Source organism: Bos grunniens, chromosome 4 (genome assembly GCF_055505025.1).
Source record: "Bos grunniens cultivar Pamir isolate PY7600 chromosome 4, Bosgru_T2T1.0, whole genome shotgun sequence".
NCBI lineage: Eukaryota > Metazoa > Chordata > Mammalia > Artiodactyla > Bovidae > Bos > Bos grunniens.
Genome location: NC_141168.1, coordinates 89,395,239 through 89,417,272, shown reverse-complemented (window position 1 = coordinate 89,417,272; position 22,034 = coordinate 89,395,239). Strand labels below are relative to the sequence as shown.

Below are 22,034 nucleotides of genomic sequence, written 5' to 3'. Positions count from 1 at the left end.
GGTTTGATCCCTAGTTTGGGAAGATCCCCTGGAGAAGGGAAAGGCTACCCACTCCAGTATTCTGGCCTCGAGAATCCCATGGACTGTAGAGTCCAGGAGGTCACAAAGAGTTGGACATGACTGAGCGACTTTCATACTATTTATTACTATTTATTTCTTGAGTAAACTTTATGAGTTTATATCTTTAAAGATATCTGTTGGAAAGTGACATCATCAAAATGGCAAAAATAGAAGCTTTCTATCATCTTCCCCTACAAGAATCACCAATTAGACAATCACCCACAGATCAGAGAGACTCTGTGGAAGTCCAAGAATCCAGCAGAGGTTCCAGCACGTGACTGGAGCAACAAGGACAAAAATCTGCAACTGAACGCATCAGAGAGGGTAAGAGGAACATCTGACTTTACCTACACCACGCCTCTCCTGGGTAGCTCAGCTTAAGGGACAAGAGAAATTTTCTCAGCCTGTGATGTCTCCTATGCGGGAAGGTGGGAGTGTGAGAGGAAGTGCCTGGATTCTCCAGCTGTGTGAACACTGCCAAAGAGGCTTGTTTCTCTCTTGCCCCATGCAGAGTTCTAAGTCAGGAGCCGCACACATGGACAAACCTTTGGCTGGCTAACTAAGGATAAAAAGACTCAAATAAAATCAGAAACGAAAGAGGAGATATTACAATTTGCCACAGAAATACAAAAGATCATGAGATAGTAGTGAATAATTATATGCCAACAAGTTTGATAACCTAGAAGAAATGAGTCAATTCCTAGAAATTTACAACCTATCCAGACTCACTCCAGTACTCTTGCCTGGAAACTCCCATGGACAGAGGAGCCTGGTGGGCTGCAGTCCATGGGGTCGCTAAGAGTCGGACACAACTGAACGACTTCACTTTCACTTTTCACTTTCATGCATTGGAGAAGGAAATGGCAACCCACTCCAGTGTTCTTGCCTGGAGAATCCCAGGGATGGGGGAGCCTAGTGGGCTGCCGTCTATGGGGTCTCACAGAGTCGGACACGACTAACGTGATTTAGCAGTAGCAGCAGACTGAATTACGAAGTAGAAGATATGAACAGACCAATAATGAGTAAGGAGACTGAATCAGTAATCAAAAACTTCCAAACAAAGAAAAGTTTAGGACAAGGTGATTTCACTAGTGAACTCTACCAAATGTTTAAAGAAGAATTAACAGTACTCAAACTCTTTCAAAAAACTGAAAAGAGGGAACATTTCCAGGTTCATTTTACAAGGCCAGTAATACTCTGGCCAGATAAGGACACTACAACTTAAGAAAATTATAGGCCAATATCCCTGATGAATATAGATGTAAATTTTTCAATAAGAGAAACCCAATAAGATATTAGCAAGCCTAATTCAAAAGCAAATTTAAAAGATCATATAGGAATTTCCCTGGAGGCTCAATGGTTAAGACTCCAGGTTTTCACTGCCATGGGCCTGGGTTCAGTCCTTGGTCAGGGAATCTAAGATACTCCAAGGAATGCAACATGGCCACGAAAAAAAAAAAAGTCTGGCCTCTTATCAAATACTGGATAACTGCCTTGCAGATACAGAAGGAATCCTAGTGGAGAAGAAAATAGGAAATACTGAGAGAACACTGCAAAACCAATTTTTTTTGTTTTTTAAAACTTGCTTTCCTAAACTGGAGTCCACTTATAGCCCCATTCAGTGTATTGCCTCAAGCCCCAAAATGCTGAAAACTACTACTGCATTAAATAACTTGTTAACTGAAAAGATTAAACTTTGGCTCTTAGCTGATTTGGGGGCTCTCCTGTGCCCTTGTTGCACTCTTGAGGTTTCGTTTTGTCTGCCTGCCAATCAGTCTCAAAACCCAGCATCCAGGGCTGTCTGGAGATGAGTCAAGCAGCCATAAGACAGATTGGGTCTGATCTGGGATGCTGAGTCCAAGTTTTACAGAGCAGCAGCTCGGCTGCCTTGCAAACATGTGAGCCACTAGATGGCGCTCCATGCTCACGTTGAACCTGCCAGAATGCCACATCCCCAGAGTCTGACAGGCTTCCAGGACTGACTTAGCCTTTGGGCACCACAGGCACGGTGCCTAAGGTGCACCATACCTTTAGAAACCCATGCGAGTATTTTACTTTCTTCTAAAATCAAGATAAAAATGGAATATAATATTAATACTACTTTATTATATTCCTCTCTATACAATTCATTCAGATGCTTTCATACATATATACTTATTTATATATAAATATATTTTATTATTATTATTTTTAATGGAGAAAGGGGCTCATTGAAGGCAAAGTGTCTAAGGCCCATGAAAGTCATAATACAGCTCTGACTTCCCTTGCATCACATCTGGAGTGTGGATCAAAAATGTCATTGAAATTGAATGTAGTTCCAGGGAGCACCTCTGTGTGAGGACATCTTTCAAGAGGCCTGCATGCATGCACTTATTTAACTCAACAGACCCACTCTTAGTCACCTGTCCTCTTGCTTTCACCTCCTAAATCCCTCCCCAGTCTGGTGTCTTCCCTGCACACCTATGCTGCCACCTGAGTGTGGGCCACTGATACCTTCTCTTGGACTCTGACAAGTCTCCTAATGGCTGGTTTGCCTCCATGCCCTGCTTTAAGCACCCAGGGTCACTTGCTGAAAATCAAACCTGATCAGGTGAAGTTTTTTTTGCTTTAAAGCCTGCCATGATTCTCCACCACCAAGAGAAGTGATCTCTCAAATGGGGTGTGAATACTTGAGGAAGCAGACAAAATAAATCACTGGAGAACAGAAAGAAAACAGAACTTCTACTTATATTTGCCTTTCATCTGCTTCTTTAAACATTTCTGGGTTTTTTGGTATGCTTTATTTCCTTACACATGTGCATTATTTATACATAAATATACATGTATTTGGAAGGGTGTCAGTTTTCACCTTTTTTCACCAGAAGGATGCATCATCAAAAGTGTTTGGAAACTTTCAAAATGACAGCCAAGTCTTTTAGAATCATACATAGGGCCTTTACAATATGAATCAAACCTACCTTTAGGATCTTCCCTGCTTGTTCTAACCACACAGAACACCCCTTAAGAGCCCGAAGCTGTTAAACTTTCAAGCATTTACAAATATTTCAGGCACAGACTGCATCTCCCTAATCAGGACCCTCACTTAACCCGCCTCTCCCCCACGCCAGGCTCCCGCCCTCTGCAGCCTCTCCTGGCTTCTCAGCAGTCCTTCTCTCCCATAGCTACCTTAGCTATAGCATATTTGTTTGCTTACATTTTTTCTTTTCCCTTTACCCTGTGATGAGGTGTGTGGGTGGGGGTGTCTGGCTGTGTGGGCATATACCCAAAGAAGGGCTATATTGACAAAGCAGCTAGCAGATGCTGGGCACTGGGCTTGAAAAGTGAAAGTGAAGTCGCTCAGTTGTGTCTGACTCTTTGCGACCCCATGGACTGCAGCCTACCAGGTTCCACCGTCCATGGGATTTTCCAGGCAAGAATACTGGAGGGGGTTGCCATTCCCTTCTCCAGGAGATCTCCCCAACCGAGGGATTGAACCCAGGTCTCCCGCATTATAGGCAGAGGCTTTACTGTCTGAGCCACCAGGGAAGTCCCTGGGCTTAGTCTCTATCTATGTGTCATTTCAATTCATCTCTCAGATAGGTGACCAACTCCTACCAGTTTGTCTGGAACCTTCTAGGTTTTAGTTCCAAGAGTCCTGGGTCCTAAGAAACTCTTCAGTCTCAGACAAATCAGATGGTTGGTCACCCTATGCAATAACCCCATCACACCAGCAAGCAGACTAGAGCTCAGAGAAGTCATCAAAACTTAGCTGAGCTCTCACAGCTAATCAGCGCTGGGACCTGGCCGCGTCCCTCAGAAAATCAGCACACTTTCCACCATGCCTGTTCATCAGTGGGGACCATGTCTTTGTCATCTTTGCATCTTCATGTCTGTCATGATCTCTACATATATTAAATAGTTGATGAACAAATGAATGAATGAATGAACTCTCCGAGAGAATCAAAACAGCTGTTACATGGTGACATAGTGAACTAACCAAACCCTCCTCCCTCCCTGTGATTCCACATCATCTCAGAATGTCAGAGAACTGGTCTCAGTGAAGATAAATGACTTGCCCAAGGCCACAGTTCCTGGAAGAACGTGGGGCAGGCACCAGAATTCAGGTTTCCCTGACTCACACTCCAAGGATCTTTCTACTGGAACACTGAGTGAAATAAACCAAAGGGCAAAGAAAACAGTGGGAGAAAACCCAGCTGTTCTTTAACACCTACCCAAAGACACTAAGCAACTCTGAACTGCCAGAATTTGAATCATTTAAAAAACCCTAAGATTGGGAACTTTTCATAAAGGAAAAGTAACTCTGTCAAAAAACAGTTTCCAGGGACTCCCCTGGTGGTAGAGTGGATAAGAATCCACCTGCCATTGAAGGGAACATGGGTTCAATCCCTGGCCCTGAAAGATTCCACATGCCACGGAGCAACTAAGCCCATGCATCACAACTACTGAGTCTGTGCTCTAGGGTCTGAAAAATGTAACTGCTGAAGGCTGTGTACCTGGAGCCCGTAGTCTGCAACGAGAGGAGCTGCCATGAGAAGCAGTGGCCCCGGCTCCCGCAACTAGGGAGGAAGACCACGAGCAGCAACTAAGATCCAGCACAGTCAAGATAAATCATTTTTTTTTTTAAAGATTAAATGGTAAATGAAAAGACTGCTTCCAAAAGAACATATCTATGAAACAGAAACAGACATAGACTTGTGGGTGCCAAGGGGTGGTGGGTGAGGAAGGGATGGACTGGGAGTTGGGATTAGAAGATGCAAACTATTATATACAGAAGGGATAGACAACAGGTCCTACTGTAGAGCATAGGGAACCATATTCAATACCCTGTGATAAACCATAATGGAAAAGAATATTAGAAAGAATCTGTATATGTTTGTGCATGTATGTGTGTATATATATATATAACACTGAAAATCACATTGCTGTATAGAAGAAATTAACACAAGATTGTAAATCAACTCTACTTCAGTAAAATAAACTTAAAAACAAACAAAAACAGCGTCTCCCCATGGGGAGGGCTGAGTACCAGAATATGAAACATACAAACTGCCGTACTTATCATCCAAAGGCCGTTTGTGATCCAATCAATCCTCCCCACTCCGACCCTAAAACAGTCAAGCCTTGGGTCCAAAACAAGCTGGCATCTCCAAAACGGAAGGACTGTTTGGAGACCCAGTGGCCAGGCACGGCCAGCCAGAGAAGAGGCAGCGTCCCAGGCCCCGCCCTGTGCTGCTCTGAAATGCCTGTTTATCTCTGTCTGTATGGTGTCTTCTGGCTTCCAGGCTGAGTCTGTGCTTTGTCCCCCGCCTTTACTGACCTCTTTGATTCTGCAGGGTAAGCTCAGCCCCAGGCCTATGGGAATTTCAATGCATAATGTGAAACGTGGGTTCCAGGAGGGCCGTTGGCTGCTCCCCACATCTTGACTCTGGACTCTCCAGAGAATCTGTGGCCCCAACCCCGGTGGTGTCAAAGAACAAAAGGAGCCCAGCCTCGACCACTGGGGCCATTGCGTGTGACTGAGGGGACCTGTCCTTCTTTTCCATCTGAATCTGCCGTCAAGGCTCTTTCATGGGAAAGAAGAGGAAGGAAGGAAAGCAAGCTTTATCCCTTCATTCCATCCCCCTCCACCCCAATTTGGGGCACCAGGCTAGTAACACCTGGGAATGTTCCAGCAGCTTGTTCATGGGGGGCAACAAGGGTGCTCAGCCACTGTGAGAGTCAGGGAAATACTTAGCCCTCGTGGGATCTGAGAGTGGCCAAAGTTTAGTCCTGGCAGGACTGCTGGGGAGACGAGGTGGGATGGAGCAGAGGACAAGGGTTCTCCGCGTCCCTAGCAGCGAGAGAGGGTCGTTTCTGAGCAGGGCTCAGCTAATGCCTCCCGAGGTCTCCTCTGAACTGCGGACGGTGTTCAGGGCCTCGAGGAAGAACGTGACCGTGGTGGCCCTGGGTCACCGTGAGCGTGGTGGCTCTGGACTGCTGGCACAGACCTCAGGTGTGGCCTCGCTGGTATCTGCTCTGGGAAAGGGGACTTGGATTCACCCCAGCTATATGCATTCAGGAATGTGCTGGAATCGCTTCCAGCTCCTCAGACATCACAACACTGGGAAGGCGCTGAGAGCGACCACAGCCCCCGGAGCTCTTCAGCCAACTCCCGTCACCCGCGGGGTCTTGGAGCGTGCAGCGCTGGCCCCGCAAGGCTGCGAATCCCGCGGACGCTGCAGCATTGCTGGGCCGTGAATGTGCCCTTCACCTGCGCCTGGGGACACCTACCTGAGGGCTAAACCTGGGCCGGTGGGGACAGCCAGGGGGGAGGAAATCCACGCAGGCCGGAGGGCCCGGGCCAGCCTCCCCCGCGGTGCTGAGGCTGGAGCGTCCCTTAGAGGGGCAGCGAGCAGCTGCCGGCAGCGGCCTCACCCGGGGCAGGTGCGCGCGTTCAGGGCGGATCGTGCTTCTCGTTCACGGCCGTAGCCCCGCGAGAGCACAGCGCCACCTAGTGCCGGAGTGCCCGCTGGGTAATGGGGATGGTAGAATGGATAATCCTCTGGCTTGCGGGCTTGCCTGAAAGGTTGAGCCTGGCTGAAGTGAAGTGAACGTGTGTCTCTTGGGGAGTGCGGTGGGGTGGGGAGCAGTACCCAGAGGACAGGCTGGGGAACCAAGCAGGGCTCAGATCAGGAGGTGCTTTGTAGGCTTGTTTGGGACTTTTCACTTAATGGTCAACAGCAGGGGGTGCAGAGGAACTTGCCTGATCCATTCCAGCCTGGCTCTCACTCTCATCCCCTTGAAAGAAAGTTCGCTCAGTCATGTCCAACTCTTTGTGACCCAATGAACTGTAGCCCAACAGGCTCCTCTGTCCATGGAATTCTCCAGGCAAGAATACTGGAGAAGGTAGTCATGCCCTCCTCCAGAGGATCTTCTTGACCAAGGGATCGAACCTGGGTCTCCTGCATTGCAGGCAGATTCTGTATCAGCTGATCCACCAGGAAGCCTCATCCCCTTCGGAGAAAGCAGATGACAGATAGTGCCTGCCTGACCCTTTCAAGTGTCAACGTTCTCCAGCTTGGCTCCTTTCTCATTCCCTTGATTTCTGTAATTTTTTTTTAAGACTCTGCGTTGTGTTGCAAAAACAAAACAAGAACCCACTGGACCATGGCCCAGTAAAGCAGAGCAGCCAAGCCTCTCACTCACAACAGTGCCTCATTGTGACCTTTGATTTAACCAGGACCTCAAGAACAGGAATCTACAACTGAGACCTAAATGCTGAGCAGGATCAGCACATGCCACCAGATGGCCTGAATGTCTCACATTTTGGTCCCCACAAATTTGTGGAGGCCCTCAGTCCACAAACTGTCATTAAGTATCAAATGTGATTCCCAGGTGGCTCAGTAGTAAAGAATCCGCCTGCCAAGTAGGAGAGGCAGGTTCGATTCCTGGGTTGGGAAGTTCTCCTGAAGAAGGAACTGGCAACCCACTCCAGTATTCTTGCCTGGAGAGTTCTACAGACAGAGGAGCCTGGTGGGCTACAGTCCATGGTGTTGCAAGAGTTGGACACGACTGAGCGACGAACACTTTCACTTCTTTTCATAAGAACATGGGTCCTACTAGACGGCTTACACCATAAGGACTTCATTTTAACTTCATAACCTCTGTAAAGGTCCTGTCTCGCAATAAAGTCACATTCTGAGATCCTGGGGGTTGGGACCGTTAACACATGAGTTTTGAGGGGGCCTGATTCAACTCATTACAAAGGCCTGTCCTGGCACTTTGACCCTCTCCCTGGCACTCTCCAACCCCCTTCCCTGCTTTAGCATTTTTTTCTTTAGGAACCTCGTATCATCAGATATACTACCAAATATTTTCCTTATCTGTCTTGTTTATTGTCTCATCTTATTTCTCATACCACCTTGTAAGGGAGAAGGCATATGAACTTCCATTTTCTGAGGTGCAGAAATAGCAGCTGAGATGGCAGTGGAAACTTTTGCTGGTTCTCCCAACTCTTCAATGCCTGAGTCTGATTCGAACCTGGCAGTCTAGCCTCACAGGCTAGGTTGGTCCTCTTCCTCACCCTCAAGGCAGCCCACGCAAGATGGGTGGAGAGACCATGCAGGGTGGTTCCCCAAAGAGTTGTGGATGGGACCTGGTCTAGGAACTGAGACAGTGATAAGGGGATTCAGTGCAGGATGGGTCACCCAGGAGGATCTGGGAATGGACAAGCCTTACTTGGGGCGGGGTAGGTGCAGAAGCGTCCCAGGCACAGTGTGTTGGGGTGGGCAGGAGAAAAGTCCGGCCAGACTTGAGTGCTGGCTCCAGTCAGGGGGCCTGGGCGAGAAGGCAGAGTGAGGCCAGGTGGCAGCAGCCAGGAATATGATGACAACTGAAAGGACGAGGTTCACCCTCACCGTGGACCCTCCTTACCCCTGGGGAGGCAGCAGCTGGCTCTGTGCTGGAAGCAGACCCTGCTGAGTGGATTCCAGGGCTTTATTTGTCTGTTTATTGCAGGCCTTCATGTCTGCTGGGACTGTACTGTGGAGTCAGCAGGGGCCGCCGGGCCGGGAAGGGTGAGGCGCCCTTCCGCTCTTGGCCCACTGCCATTCCCTCCCAGCTGAGGCCCAGCCCAGGTCAACGGGACACAAAGGGCCATGAACAGTTCTTATTTCCCTCATCGGCCTAGTCACTTCCTGAAACAAAACAAAACCAATTATCTCTAGCAATTGCAGATCTGCACCAGTTTTCTTAATAGCCAGGGACTGAAAGTGATCTTAGAGATCTTCTCCCAGATTGCTCATCTGATGACTGAATTGCTGGCTGGTTTTAGGTCTGTTGGAACTTCTCTGGTAGGGAAGAGCTCGTCTCTGATAGCGAAGGCAATTCTGCCCGCCTGGGCAAATCCTGGTAGAGCCCCTGCCCCCCTCCCTCCAACCCTAGCGAGCTCTGCATCCTCAGTGTGGCTTCAAGATTCCACACCTTTGTAAGGAGCAAGTAAGTCTCATATTACTTATTTAGCAAATGTCTGGTGCATATTATTTTCATCTGGCATTCTTATTAGTAAGAATCAATGAATCTCCCCATGTAGAACAGCAGTTTAAAGGGGGGGGTACCAAATTATTTATCTTCCCAATCTCTTTAGCCCCTGGACGGATAACTAAGAGGGCAGAATGTGAAGAACTTGTATGCTATTGAGGTTTACTTCTATAGCTTGGGAGCTGCTGCTGAAGGATTTTGAGCTAGGATCTGTATTTTAGCAAAAAAAAAAAAAAGAGAGGAAAGAAAAAAAAAATCAATTTTGAAAGGGAATATTTAGATGAAAGGGAGGAAGCCTAAATAGGTCACTGTAATGGTTGAAGTAATGAATAGTGAGGGCCTGACCTCATGCAGGGATGTGGGGACACAGCAGCTGGTGGAGAACTAGATGAGCAAGGGCTATTGGATGTGAGCAATCAAGATAGCTCCCGTAGTTTGAACTTGGCCATCCATCTCCATACATGGTTCTCCAGGAGAAACAGACTTACCAGATATGAGACACCCCAGAGCCATGGCTGCTGGGAAAGGCCCTGCTGTTGCCTTAATTCTCCCCGGTGTCCTAGAGACTGCATTAGTCAGCCGTGGTGAAATGCTGCCCAGGGGTCGCTCATCCCACCCCTCCATTCAGTCTCAGTAGCTTCTAATGAGGGTGTTCTCTCTCTCCCTCAAGTGATACATCGTCCACAAGCTGGAGAGTCCAGTGGATGGAGACACCTCTACCTGGGCACTGTGGGTCTCACAGAAGAGACATGGCGGCCACAGGCTACCTCAAAGCTTCAGTCTCCAAGCCACACAGGTCACTCCTTGCCTTTTTCACTGCACAGAGGATGACGTTTAGCCGGTACTCAATCCAACATAATCCTCCTGCAGGGAAGGATCAGCACATGCCAGAGGCCAAGCTTGACACCAATGGGCAGGATGTATAGAAGGGCTAGAGGAGAGTTGGTGTGACAGTCTAATGTCTTTCCGGCCTGTGGAGCATATCATTACCACCCTTCTGCTTCAGCATCTCACCCCGGCTCTTGTGCTGCCGCTGGCCCTAGCCTCGAGCATCCCCACAAGGGCCTGGAACTTCCCTCCATGTCTGGGCTGGCTAGGGAGAGTACCCCATTCCACTTGAGTGAGGTGAGGTGCTGGTGAGGGTTGTCAGACTCTGCACATCCCAGAAAAGGACGCGATTTCCAACACAGCATGTTTAGGTTCTGCAATAACTCCATAAATGATTTTGGCTTCCACAGGCCACCTGAGAATCTCCTCACCTACCTGTAGCACACTCTGGGTAAACGATTCCTGAGTTTCAATCTGAGCATAATATGGTACCAGAATACTGGCTATAGAGTCCCCAAACATCACAAAGCAAGACGTTCTGAGGCGTGAATAGTGTATCTTTAACATAATCTTATATTTGGAAAAGCAGTTTTTTAAAAAAACACTTGAAAATACAAGGTAACAGTAACTTACGTAAGTTTTCACCTTATATTGCTTGGCCATTTTTACATATAAATTATTGCTTACTAGCTTTGATAAATACACAGCACAGTCATATGTACAGAAGCAGAAAGCATGAGATATGAGAAAGAAAATACTGTTAATGGCAATTCTGGTAATTCCACAAGTGTTTCATATTTACCAGCTCTTCTAATGGTGGAAAACTACAAAGTGTAGTCCCTGAGAAGTTAGGTAGGCGCCCTGATTGCAGGTTTTCTATCTTCTAACTGTTAACACAAGCTGACAAGGTCACAGCACTCAAGAGTCCTTGCTTCTGGTTGACTTCATCCCAGTCTTTAATAAACAGTGTAATACGAATACAATAAATAGGCTATGCAAATAAATAGTACTCTGCTAAAAAATGTTTAGTATATACAGCTTTGCTTTATATAGTACATTTTCATTTAACTTTTTGGCAATTTTAAAAAACATTTTTCCAGCACTGGTTCTAAGCACAATGGCTCACTGGTTAATAAGCAGGCTGAAATTTTAAGGACACGTCTTTGAAGCATTTAAAAGAAACTCCGCATTAGACCGCATTTAAAAGAAACTCTGTGTTAGACCACCACAGTGGATCTGATCTGCCCCTAGTTTCTGAGAAGTTCGGATTCCCTGTGCCACCCAGGGACACTTGGGATCTGTGGTGAGTGATGCCCACAACAAAACCACAGGGCGGGGATCAGGGCAGCCGTCAAGGCCAGGCTCCAGGGATTGAAAGCCACCAACGCCTTCTCTTTCACACTACTGCTTCTCCCTAAGCAGAGATGAGTACACTTCTCCCCACAAATTGAGAGGGGTGGGCTTTTACTTTGTCCTCATGCCTCGGAATTTCAGGTATGCTCTACCCAACTTGCTTGTGGATAGGGGTCTAAGACAATAAATTTATTCTGAGATATCAGAATAAAGTAAATGTAGGTGATAAGAAGTATCACTACAACCATTCAGCAATTGTACAGATTGTAACAGAGTGAATTTAAAAAACTGTGGTCTTTGGAGCATCTGCAAATGTGTATGAAAAAATTTAATATTTTTGGAATGGTTATGATTTTGCCTATTGGGAACTGTTGCTGGGGCTTCCCTGGTGGCTCAGATGGTAAAGAATCTGCCTGTAATGCAGGAGACCTGGGTTCAGCCCCTGGTTTGGGAAGATCCTAGAGAAGGGAATGGCGCTACCCAGTCCAGTACTCTTGCCTGGAGAATCCCATGGACAGAGGAGCCTGGTGGGCTACAGTTCATGGGGTCACAAAGAGTCAGACCCAACTGATCAAAGAGCACACTATCCTTTGCTAATTTCTAAAGAGGGCTGGTTTGCTGGAATGCTGACAAATCCAAAGACACACAGGACTGTCTGAAAGTTGTGCTGTAGCAAAAAGAACCCTCTTAGAAGGGCCCATGCACTCCTCGCTGGTGAAGGTTGCTGATACATGAGATGTTTCAGAGTGAACGGAGATTTTATGCAACTGTGAAAATCTAAGAGTTGGAAAGGAGCTTATACATCTTCCTGGTGAGGGAATATGACCTACCCCTATTAACAGGGACCCAGCTTAAATTCTGTGCAGCCTGCTCACTGAGACAACTCCAGACTTGTTAGAGTCTCATGTTAAGCTTGATCTGGTCCCCATGATCCTGCTTGAATCCTTCAGTTCCAGATACAGGCCTTCTCAGTGCTTCTGAAATTTCTGAGACCTGCTGCCAGAGAAACCTCTGGAGACTGTTGTTAAATTTCAGAAGATTTGGAGATTATGACTTTCAGAAGATGGGGATGGAAAAGCACATCTAAACAGAACAAAATCCTCCTTTCCTTTTGCTGCCCTGAGAGCCATGTGCGCCCCATGACTGGGGGAGACCCCGAGAGCCACACGAGCCCCATGAGTGGGGGAGAGCCTGAGAGCCACGTGCGCCCCATGACTGGGGGAGAGCCCGAGAGCCACGTGAGCCCCATGACTGGGGGAAACAGAAGGCAAGCACCCTTCTCTTCCCAGTCTGTTTCTACTCATACCACATGCGGGTAAACTAAATGCACCCTCAGAATCTGTTCAGGCCCGATGTACATGTGGATTTGTTTGGCCATGCACATATCTGAGCTGAGGTCCAAGCAGCAGGTGCTGTGTTGAAATAGCTCTCCACTGGGGCAACTGCAGTAGTTCTAGATGGAGCAGTGTAAATCTAATGCGAATAATGACGCAAACTCTAAAACACAGAGATGATGTCAAAACAGCCTCACAGGATCAGAATGGCTAAATGCTACTCCCTAAGAATAGAGAAAAGACCAAAGCACACGGGTGCGGTCAGCCCACACCGTCACTAGTAATCGCCAAGGGGAGCGCATCACTGTTTGATCAGCCTCGAGAGAAATCGCTTTTCCCTGGTTCTGATGGTTCTGATTGCTTCCAGTGAGTTTCATTCCATTCCCAGCTGGCTGGGGCATTTCTCTGAGTGGACCAGCCCAGGATGGTGCCTTTCTGTCAAGCCCTGTTCATTTTCAGGACTGAAGGACGCAATGGGACAGACTCTCAAAGTCCTCCCCAAATTTGCTCCATGCGGTTCTTTCGAGTGATCTCTCCAGGTCAGCGTGGTTGCCAAGTCCAGGGAACAACGCTGGACACGTCTCAGTGCTGACGCGCTGATGAGAGGAGGAAGCGCTTCTGTACAGGCACCGAGGAGAGGAGCTGGCAGGGCTGGCGAGAGGGGCTCCAGGGCCACATGTGTGGAAATGAAAGGACCTAATATGGGAAGCGGGAACTTTGTATTTAAGCGAAGTGACAAGGATCTGGCTGGCAGGGATGGATTTCAATATTGTTTCCCACAGGTCTTTTTTGTTCATTTGAAGGTTGAGGCAAACCAGTTCGTGAGAACAGCCAGAGGTCTTATTTACCGTAGGAGCCCCAATCTCTAAAAATGGAAATAAAAAGAGATCTAAAAGACTCTGAGACTTTGAGAAGAAAAAAGAGGCAAATTATAGAAAGGCCCCCTGCCTTGGTTGGGAGGTGGGCTACAGGACTTCTAAGTGTCCAACATAAATCAGATATTTGGATCTCTGGGGGCTCTTTCCATCTGCTGAAAGACAGGCCACTGCCACTGTTCTATATCCCTTCTTCTTCTCCAGGGAGCGCTAAGCGGTCCACACATCAAATCCCATGTACACCCCCTGTACTGGTGGTTCTCATTCCAGAGTGTAGGCACGAGGTGGCCGAAGCGTGAGAACACGAGGGCACTGCCAGGCGCGAGATGATGGACTTTTGTGACTCTGTCACCCCCAGAAACAGTTACAGAGTGCCCGTGACATGGCAGGCACTGTGCTTTTGTCAAAAATTGTACTGTATTTGAGGAGAGATGAGAGCCTGTCTGCACATGTAAAGAAAATCCCCAGAAAGTAAACAGTGAGTCAGTTTCTTAAAGATGACTATTTTTCCGTATTGGCAAAGCAACTTAGTCTAACTCACTTACAGAAGTAAATCAAGTTGTGCAGAAATGAATTTTACCCGCAAGCATACAGCACTAAGTGACTGAGCTGCTAAGAAATGCATGCCTCGACATTTCTCTTCTGGAGATTAGAGCAGGGGTGGCAGCTGCCAGTGCTCACTGCCTCCTTAGACACAAGTAGCTTTTGGTGATGTCCTAGTTTGTAACGATGGAGACCAGTCCATCTCCATAGAAACCTAGAGATGCCATCACTGTCTTTGAGTGTTCAGACGAGCTCCTACTCTGACAGCCTATACACAGCCATCTACTGCCAGGCCAAGTAAAGCTCCCTGCTGGCTCCTGTGCACTCTAACCGAGCTGTCTGGTCACCGCATGACAAGGGGCGGCCTCCTGCCTTGACGCTGGCACGTCGCAAAGTGAACAATGGATTGGCTCAACACGGTGATCCTAAAAAGCCAGACTTCTCATTTCGAGAAAGTTTCTGCCTCCTCTTCTGCCGTCTCCTTTCGATAGCAGCCTCTCCCCAACTCAGGTGGCTGACATCACTTCCTGAGCACGCTCTGGCTGGCTTTGCTGTGTGCGTCTTATTGTGATATGCTGATAAAACTCAGCAACTTTTCTCGCAGGAACATAACACGCTTGGCACTGCGGTTCCGGGGGAGGCGAGGCAGTGCGCGGTGAGGCTCATACCCGCGGCTCGATCCTGTGCGAGAGCTCAAACAGGGCTTGCTGGCTGTCAATGACGTACAGGTGATGCACGTACGACTTTAACTCCGGGTGCTCTTTTGGAGATATGTCACCTCCTATGTTGGGGAAGGGGGAAAAAGTCAATCTCATGAGAGCAGTAAGCTATTTCTAAATACCAGTAAAACCCTGCATGAAGATACAGTGTAACTCCAGAAGGTTGACCCTCATTTGTCATAATCCCAGAAGAGATGTCTGTTTGCTAATCACGTAGATGCTTTCTGGGCTCAGACTAGATTCCTCAGGTGAGGTGATTAGACTGGCAAGATATGTTTTACCAACCTTGATAGAGAGAGTGATGTCTCCTCACATGATACAGTATTTAGTGGTTGTTATGATCTTCTCCCCCAAACAGGAAACAGCACAGAAACGGCAGGTAAGTGGCAGAGCAGGACTGGAGCCCAGACCACGAGGCACCCAGGTCCATGGTCTTGGCTCCCCACTAAATGGCCTTCACAGGCTCTTGCATAGGCTGGAACTGTCAGAAATCACTGCTAATCCGGTGACTACATGGACACACTAGTATTTTATTTTTTTAACTATTTCATATAATTTTTTGGTGTCCTTTTTTTTGGGGGGGTGCAGGATTTAAGGGAGCAACTGAGTGAACAAACATTGCTGAAGTGAACTGAAAGTCTGGTTAACAGGCAAAGCAGGTTCAGGAAGTATGTGGATGGGCTGACATTCGCCCAGCAAAAGACAAGGCAAGGGGGTTCCTACTCCCAAACGCCCAGCAGACCAAGGGCCACAAGAGGCTCTGGAGCACTGTGAACCCTGCATGCCATGCTGCTGGCAGTTGTGATAAGGAACCAGAGATAAAGTAGCCTGGACAATGGGGCAGGCCCACTTCCCGTAGTCAAAAACAAGCAAACAAAAACCCCCCTCATGGCCTGTGGAGATGGGCTGAGCTACATTCCAGAGACACAAGGTAACTGTGAGCCTCCATGATCCCTGGGGTTTCGGATGGAGAAGCAGGGGGTGAGTTCAGCTTGAGCAGAAGGAAAAGGCCCTCAGGAAGCTGAGCATTCTAATGCAGAAATTTTTTCTCTTGGGGAAAACCTATTTCCCCCTCCTCTGTGACAGATATGTTTTCTAAGGAAATAACTTAAGGTGTGTATATTATGGATGGCTGTAGTCCTTAGGTTTAATAGAAACAAGGCTTTCCAGTTCAAAAAGTAAAAGCACCGAGAGTTAAAAGGTTTTACCATCCTCCTTGTTTGCTTTAGAAAACATGATGCTCCCAAGATAATTTTGTTGTTAAGTTTCCAGTCTTAAAAAGATGGCAAGAGGAATGCTTCCAACCATGATGCATGACCCTTGCAGGGCACTCTGTAATTCAAAGTGGCTTTCCAAGTGCTGACGTCGGTTAACCCTGCCTATATAAACTGTCAAAATGAATTTAGGTAATTCAGTTCCAAACTTGATTTTTAAAGATAGGTAAATACAAAACACCAAATGGCCTGACGGTCATTTAAATTTCTCCTTTGTTTTGTGTCTTGCAGACTCATCCTCTGGTGATGGGAGGTTGACTGCAAGATCAAGGCCAGCCACACTGCTCTAACCCTCCTGCCCACACGTGCAGTGTATATAGACCAGAAGCCCTTGGCAAGTGAGACCGAGGTCCCAGAATTTGCTGAGAACCCAAAAATGCATGGGAAGCAAAGGAGGGTGAAAGAAATACAAATCCTTTACTCATCAGCAATATTATGCTTATACCTTTGAATGAATCTCCATGCCAATGTTCTTAGCTATTTCTATTGAAACTGCATTATACTTGAGTAGTTAATGGAGAATTATATAAGCATGTATCAAATAGTATTTGCTGATGTGAACATTTAGAAGATTAGGTCCTGTATTTATAATTCTCTCTTTCAAGTAGAAATTTCGTAATTCACTCAGAAGTTCACTCCAACTGCTTTGTTGGAGGACAATAAAGCTACTCAAGACTGGAAACGGAAAGAAAATTCTTAAGAGTATGTAACAGAAAGAAAATTCTTAAGGAATATGTACCAAAGTGTTAGCAATATTTTCCTTAGGAAGTAGGACTTTGATCATTCTACTTTACAGTTCTGTATTGTTGAAAAACATTGGTTTACAATGAGTATGTATTACTTAAAGTTAGGTTTTACTTAGTGGTCACTTCTGATTGATTTATAATTATGAACTCTGTCTTTAAAAAAAAAAACAAAAAACTGCCTTTTTATCTCTAAAGTCTGTGCAAGGTGAAGGAAAGGGTACCAGCCAGGTGGTCTGAGGAACGGCTGAGTGAGTCAGCCTCTCAGAGCCGGGGTCTTCTGTTCTGCATCCACAGAGTCAATAACCTCCATTCACTAGCCCTGGGGTCAGGATTCCACTGCCCATGTGACAGCTCCCTGAACTCAATACATTTCAATTTCCTTCCTTCCTGCAATGTCTTAACATCATTTAAACATAATGTAAATTATTCCTGAGACTTAAAAAGAAACAAATATTCCTATATACATTAGTCTCAGTGGGGAATCTACAAAAGAGCTCAAAAAAACACTTTTTCAGTGAAAGGAAGCTCCAGACAGGAAGTTTTCGCTGGAGAGGAGAAAAGATTCTGGAAAACTACTTTGGGCACTTTTACAAACTATATTCCTATTCCAGGAAGGCTCCAGGCAGGGAGGTGAAGGACAGGGTCACCCCTGATAAACCCACAGGTCATTCTGAGCCAGAGGACGAGCAAACAAGACTTTCGGGGGCGGGCGCTGGAGTGGGAGCTTCTGACAGTTGTAAGTCACACTGTACAGTGAAAACCTGCTGCTGGGGCAGGATGAAGAGCTGCCATGTCTTATCTTACTCTCTGTCCCAAACATGCAGTGATGAGATGGAGAAATACAATACATGCATATGATGTGAATATTATATTTTACCACGTGTTTTAATTTTCTGTCACCAAATACTTGTGAAATGGCCATAGTCTGTACCAATGTGTGACAAATGAACATGCCGTAACCAGCTTCAACGACTCACCAAACTGGTTGGTCCTGCAGTGTCTAAGGGTCCGGACAGTGTCGGCGATCATGTGCTGAAAGGCAGGAGAGGAAGCACATCAGTGGAAGGCTCATTTCTGGTGTCGCTGAAGTAGCAGTGGGGCAGGGCTGAATGGTCTAATCCCACTGGATGTACACAGAAAAGCTGCATTTGGCGCTAGACATGGCTTTAATTGAGTATACTGAGTTTAGATTACAAAAGAATATCCAGACCTTGTGTGCAGAAATAGTGGCTCTCAACCCCAGTTGCACAGATTCTAACCAAGACTTGTAAAAACATACTGTAAAGAATACAGCACAAAACAACCTACTTAACACGAGAAAATACCTGTAAATACTATGACTGATAAGGAGTTAATATGCAAAATATATAAAGAGCTCATATAACTCAACATCAAGAAAACAGACAACCCAATTACAAAACGAGCAGACAACCTGAATAGACATTTTTCCAAGGATGACATACAGATGGCTGACAGCGTATGAAAAGATGTTCCAACACTGTTAATCATCGGCTGCTAAGTCGCTTCAGTCGTATCGTTAATCATCAGAGAAATGCAAATCAAAACCGCAAGGAGATACTACCTCACACCTGTCAGAATGGCTAACATAAAGACCACAAACGTTGCTGAGGACATGAAAAAAGGGAACCCTTGCACACTGTCGGTGGGAATGTAAACTGGGGCAGCCGCTATGGAAAACAGTATGGAGGTTCCTCAAAAACCTAAAAACAGAACTATCATATCCAGCAATTTCACTCCTGGGTCTACATCTGAAGCAAATGAATACTAATTCAAAAGGACATATGCACCCCAACATTCACAGCAGCATTATTCACAGTTGTCAAGATAAGGAAGCGACCTAAGTGTCCATCAGCTGGTGAGTGGATAACGATGCCGTGACATATATACATACATACAATGGAATACGACTCAGACAGTAAAAAGAATGCAATTTTGCCATCTGCAACAATATGGATGGACTTGGAGGGAGAAAGACAAACACTGTATGATATCACTTATACGTGGAGTCTAAAAAATAAACTAGTGAATATAACAAAATAGAACAGATTCACAGAAATAGAGAGTAAACTAGCAGTTGGTCACCAGTTGGAGGGGAAGGAGGGAGAGGCAAGATAGGGGAAGGGGATTAAGCAGTACACATTATTACACGTAAAATAAATAAACTACAAGGATATAGTACAACATAGAGAACATGGCCAATATTTTATAACAACTATAAATGGGGTAGAACCTTTAAAAATTATGAATCACAAAGTTGTACACCTATAACTTATATACTACTGTATACTAACTATACCTCAAATAAAAAGAAAAAATAAATATTTAAAAGATAATATATTAAAAAAGTGCAGCATGTCCAACCTCAACCTACCTGTCCACATTTGGAAGGTAGGTTTCACTTCAGAAGTTTCACCTCCTCCCCAGGAAGTCTTTCTGAGGTCTCCCTTCTGGACCCGGGAGACTCCATTCTCCACCTCCCCACCGCTCTGGGTACAGTGGTTACTGGGCTTGTGGTGTTGTGATCAGGGTGGGACTTTCCTCCTCCTCTAGACCAGCTACCACAAGAGGGCCTTGCAGCCCCAGCACCTACCATACAGCACATACATAGCCTCACACACACCTGCTGAACGCATGCAGGGATTTGTGGAATCAAAGACTCAAGAAACTCAAATGGTGATAGGAAAGGGGATGTTTATGAAAGACGAACATCTTCTAAAACATCAATATCTTTACAAAGACTGGTCCCTGCTTATTATTTACATTCCCTTTCCTAGTCTTCAGTTTTCTGCTTTAATTTCTAAAGTTCTCGAAAGTTCTTTTCATCTCCAGGAAAAGGTTTCTTACGCAGCTCCTTCCTGTTGACAAGACCCCTCGTCTCATACTCGTGTGCCTGCACTATCTTCCAGCTTGCTCTACCATAGTCATTTTTCCATGGCAAAGGAAAGACAGCATTTAGGACAAGACCAATCTCCTCTACACTTCCTCCTGTGCAGTTGGCAGAATAATCTCCAAACATCTGTCATCCTGTTCCCGCGCTCTGCAAGTCTACAGTGACTCCATACGCCGTTTCATACAAAATTCAAACATCACCCTATAATTCCAGAACCAACATTATTCATAATCTGGTCCTCCAAACCTTCCTAAATGGGTATCATCTTTTTCTTACTAATTGAAATATAGTGATTTACAGTATTATAATAGTTTCTGGTATACAACACAGTGATTCAAAATTTTTATAGATTATACTCCATCTAAAGTTATTATAAAATATTGGCTATATTCATCTGTGTTGTACAATACATCTGTATATAGTATTTATTTTATACACAGCAGTTGGGACCTTGGGCCATCATTTTTCATGTCCTGCCCACACACACTGAACACAGGTAATCTATAGGCAGCAAACCCTCAACAAATTATGGCTAATGTAATAATGTTGACTCTAAAACAATTACTTAAAATGCAGCAGACCTCCAGAAACATTATTTGAATATGACCTACTTCTTAGATTGTTCTCATGGGCTGCATTTCTATTGTATTTCTACTCAATAGTGAAAAAATTAAATGGGACGGTGATTACAGCAGCAGCCCGAGTTGCAACTGTAAAGGAAATGAGATCTGACTCATGTCTGTGAATGTATTGTTAAATTTCCTCCCCCCAATTTTCCCACTATTCCCAGGACCGCTCTCTCGCTGTTTTAAGGTATGGCGTCACCTCGATCTCTATCACGTGCCATGCGCACAGCTGATGCAAGGCTGGTACTCAGGGCAGCACTGCAACCTGAGCCCAGATCTCATCTTCAGGTTTTCCAAAGTGGGAGGGAAGAGCTATGATGAAGGATGATGTCTTAACATTGAGGGATAAAGAGAAATATAGAAGAATGCATTTTTTTCCTTTATTATTTAATGGTTTGAGGCTGATACGTTTGGAGCAGCTAAGGCAGCGACGGGAACAATAGAAAACTTATTACATCCATTGAAGCACTTCTGAGCCTTCTCTGTTCTCTGACCTAATGTGTTGGCGGGATCAGCCTGATAAAGATAATACACTGAATTATCTGCTCGCTGGCTAATATATCCATCATAAGGAATTGGCTTCCCACAAGTTAATCCAGTTAGGATCTGCTGGTTCATTATTGTGAAAGATGATGCTATTTTAGCTTAAGTGAAACCCTGTCTTTTGCTAAGAAACACGCTGGAACTACTGACTCTAGTAGGAAATTCAGTTTCACTCTCTGGCATCCCAGTATAACATAGGGCTTTAAACAATGTAAAATAGAGTTTTGTCCTTCCAGAAAAAAATTCTGACTTCACCCTGAATTCTCTGTGCAAGGAGGGGGGTCAGCATACTGCTTCTTAAGTGCCATCTGCTTTGAGGACCAGGAACTCAGTGACGCTACAAAATCTGCTCCCTTTAGAAATGACATGCTAGCCGAGTCCATGACGGGTGTGCTGTGTGCCAAGGGTCTGCCGCACAAATGGATAACTGCACTTATCTTCTAGCCAGCTTTTTAGTAAGAGTTCTCTTCAACAATTTAAAATTTAAAATGAAAGATTACCGGTTTATACCTCATTATTTCACTAGGCTTTATTAAAATATTAAGGGTACATACAGTATTGACCCTAAGAGAAGTCCTATGGCCAGTCTGAAGTCTTGTCTCTGTGAAAGCAAGGCCCTAGACTATGTTGGTTGGCATCAAAAGGCTTCTACTGGAAAAAGCCGGGGAAGACCAGAGACGCTGGTCAGAATGAAATAGAGAGGGTGCAGGAAGCCTTCCACTGCTCTTTCCAATCTGTGCATTTTTCAAATTGTTCCCTCACTTGGAGAGCTCCATCTGAGAGGAAATGACACAATGAACTTGAGTCACAGGTTCCCTTTGGGAAGAAGGTCAACCACCAGTCTACCTTTCACAAGAGACAAACTCAGCGTGTACCGAGCGCCTCCTGCTCTCCCGCGTTCCCATGGGTTCCTCAGGGTGAAGGGCACAAGACCCTCAGAGGGAACGCCTCTTGGTGTTTCACACCTTGCCCCTCCTCTTCACACACACTCACCCAAGCTTATCTCGCGTTCTTAAGCGGAGGCGTTGGCCAAGATTTGAAATAAATATTGACCAGCAGCTTCATATTCCTGTGGTCATTTCATTAATATCAAACACTGGAGACAACCCACCAACAGGCTAGTGTGTTGCTGCCTACAGTCTAAGGCCACAAATAGGCCCTGGGATCTTCAGAACATTACTGGGTGACACAGAACAAATCTCTA

General features: G+C 45.8%; 2 protein-coding genes across 7 annotated transcripts in view; both read right to left on the bottom strand.

Moving 5' to 3' along the window:
• CDCA7L (cell division cycle associated 7 like) overlaps positions 1–6,548 on the bottom strand; it is a 211,756-nt gene extending 205,208 nt beyond the window's left edge. For 2 of the 5 annotated variants that reach the window (XR_015162838.1, XM_086397421.1), the window contains exon 1: positions 6,331–6,548. The gene's annotated coding sequence lies outside the window, so the exon portion shown is untranslated. The remainder of the gene's footprint in view (positions 1–6,330) is intronic. The other 3 variants (XR_015162837.1, XM_086397417.1, XM_086397425.1) reach the window with 3 other exon arrangements.
• Positions 6,549–10,456: 3,908 nt separating this feature from the next.
• RAPGEF5 (Rap guanine nucleotide exchange factor 5) overlaps positions 10,457–22,034 on the bottom strand; it is a 235,128-nt gene continuing 223,550 nt past the window's right edge. For both annotated transcript variants that reach the window (XM_086397408.1, XM_086397410.1), the window contains exons 25-26: positions 17,728–17,782; positions 10,457–14,792 (exon numbers count right to left, since the gene is read on the bottom strand). In XM_086397408.1, the coding sequence (XP_086253534.1) occupies positions 14,674–14,792; positions 17,728–17,782 (174 nt within the window). In that variant the 3' untranslated portion in view covers positions 10,457–14,673. The remainder of the gene's footprint in view (positions 14,793–17,727; positions 17,783–22,034) is intronic.